Source organism: Penaeus japonicus, unplaced genomic scaffold (genome assembly GCF_977035675.1).
Source record: "Penaeus japonicus unplaced genomic scaffold, GWHDUDI00000001_assembly GWHDUDI00000027, whole genome shotgun sequence".
Lineage (NCBI taxonomy): Eukaryota > Metazoa > Arthropoda > Malacostraca > Decapoda > Penaeidae > Penaeus > Penaeus japonicus.
This window is the reverse complement of record NW_028234429.1, coordinates 4238980-4241479: the sequence shown is the minus strand read 5'-3', so window position 1 is coordinate 4241479 and position 2500 is coordinate 4238980. Positions and strand designations below refer to the sequence as shown.

The following is a 2500-nucleotide window of genomic DNA, read 5'->3' as shown; positions in this document are numbered from 1 at the left end:
TTTTATCAAACACTGCTACTGCTTGTATTACCTCTTGTTTTGATAGAATATGTTACTTGTTTTCATCATCATTGTCACCATCACTGTTGTCATCATCATCATCATTGTCATCAGCATCAGCATCGTCACCGTCATCGTCATCATCATCATCATCATCATCATCATCATCATCATCATCATCATCATCATCATCATCATCAATCATCAATCATCACCACCACCACCACCACCACCACCACCACCACCACTACTACCATCACCACCACCACCACCATCACCACCACCATCACCACCATCAATCATAAATCATCCCATTTCCTCCACCACCATTACCGTCAAGAAGAAAAGAAAGCACAAATAGAAAACCAAATTACAAGAAAGCCCTCCTCCTCTCCCTTGCAGTGAACATTGTGATAGTGAGCGACCACGGCATGACGGACACAGCCCCCGGCAACATCAGGCGCCATGAGATCGATGACTACCTTGACCCAAACCTTGTGGAGAACATTGCTGACAAAGGAGCTCTCATGAACATCAAAGTTTCTCCGAATAATGTTCAGCAGGTAAATAGCTTTTTCCTTTTTTTTTAAATAGTTTTTTTATTTTTTTTTATTACCATTTTTGAGTAAGTTTCACTGTAACCAAATTTATTGTTGACCAGTTTGTGAGCTGGGTAAGTAGACAATGAGAACTAAATTTTTCATTTTTATTTTAGAATGATTTTCCTTCACATAATTGGTTTAGTTTTGGTAACAGAAGTACATGTGAAGTTGTTCCATCTTATTTATCAAAAACTGTCATAGTAATACAACTGCCAACATGTAGGTATCATCTAAATCCTGTACATTTCATGGACCTTTCTTGTGAATACTAGTTTGTGGTGAATCTAGTCCTGAGGATTCTTCGTTGTTGGTTAGGTTTTGGACTAGCTGTTTTGATTCATATGTATGTATATATATATTTTTTTACTACGGTAGGAGAGTTTGAGATATGTTGGAGAATGCTTCTAGAAGTCAAGAGTTGGGTACTAAAGGTTGGCAGTTCATGAAAAACTTTAACACGATGCTCACACTTGTATAGAGTTCTTATGTCTGTGTTTGTAGATTTCAAAATGCAAATATTAATGCTTTTAATTTTCTTTTTCTTTTCTTTTCTTTTTTCTTTTTTGAGTCTATTGTGAATGAAGGCTAAGACTTTACAATGATAATCACATCATACATTTATTTTGTTTATGCACTGAGAGAGATTTAAAGTTTATAATCCTAGTGTTGGCAGCCTCACAACACAACTAATGATAATAGGAAGGCATGCAAATTAGAAATTCATATAGCATTACTTATTCTTGACAGGTATATGAAAGTCTGATGAAGATGGATGGAGTGAATGTATATAAACATAATGATATTCCAGAGAAGTATCATTACAAGAACAATAAATATGTCCATGAGATTGTGTTAACAGCTGAAAAAGGTAAGGAATGTGGAAATGATATTGTGACAAGTAAAACCTGCAATGTTGCTTATTGTAGATTATGTAAGCAGATAAGATACGACAGCTATAATAAATGAATTGATACACCACTAATGCTGAAATGTCTCTCCTGCCTAGGAAACTTTGTGATGTCATCAAAGTCTGACAAGCAATTACCTGCCCGTTCTGACTTTGTATACTATGGTGCCCACGGCTACGACCCAGACGTTCAGGACATGAAGGGGATCTTCTTTGCAAAAGGCCCAGGTAAGCAAGAACACGTGCCATCTTATCTTATTTTATGCCCGAGAAATATCTTAATTCAATAGAAAATTGCAGTACCATAAAGTTCTTTGAGAAAGTAATGTTTAGACAAGTCTAACTGAGAGTTTCCCTCCAGGAAAATGTATATTATCATTTTGTTTAACTTTCGGAAATGACTCATAATTTTGTCCTTGTTTCAGCCTTCCAGAAGGGTCAAGTTATTGAACCAATCCACATTGTTGACGTGTATCAGGTGCTGACCCATGTGCTGGGGCTGACTCCACAACCACATAATGGCACATGGAGCCATGTTCAGGATGCCTTTGTTCAGAGCACATTAGTATCACATGATGGGCATGATCATATGAACAATGATGGCCAATCTCATGATCATATGGGTGATCATGACCATTCTCATGATCATGTGGGTGATCATGACCATTCCCATGATAATATGGGTAATCATGACCATTCCCATGATAATATGGGTGATCATGGCCATTCTCACGATGATATGGGTGATCATGATCATGAACATACGGGACAGGATGGTCACGACCACGATCATGACCACGATCATGACCACGACCACGATCATGACCACGATCATGACCACGACCACGATCATGACCACGATCATGACCACGATCATGACCACATGAATGATGTTACGGATGAACATGATCACGATCATATGCATAAACAAGATCAAAGTCAGCCGTATGCAGATTCAACCAGTGGAGGGTCCTGTTTGCAAGTGGCTTCT

The 2500-nt window shown here is 38.2% G+C and overlaps 1 protein-coding gene across 1 annotated transcript in view; it reads left to right on the top strand.

Moving 5' to 3' along the window:
* The window catches only part of LOC122262531 (glycerophosphocholine cholinephosphodiesterase ENPP6), a 10028-nt gene that overhangs the window by 7145 nt on the left and 383 nt on the right, over positions 1-2500 (top strand). Inside the window, exons 8-11 of the mRNA XM_086552999.1 lie at positions 403-563; positions 1350-1470; positions 1609-1737; positions 1935-2500. The exon at positions 1935-2500 is cut by the window's right edge and continues 383 nt beyond it. Of these exons, the coding sequence (XP_086409125.1) occupies positions 403-563; positions 1350-1470; positions 1609-1737; positions 1935-2500 (977 nt within the window). The remainder of the gene's footprint in view (positions 1-402; positions 564-1349; positions 1471-1608; positions 1738-1934) is intronic.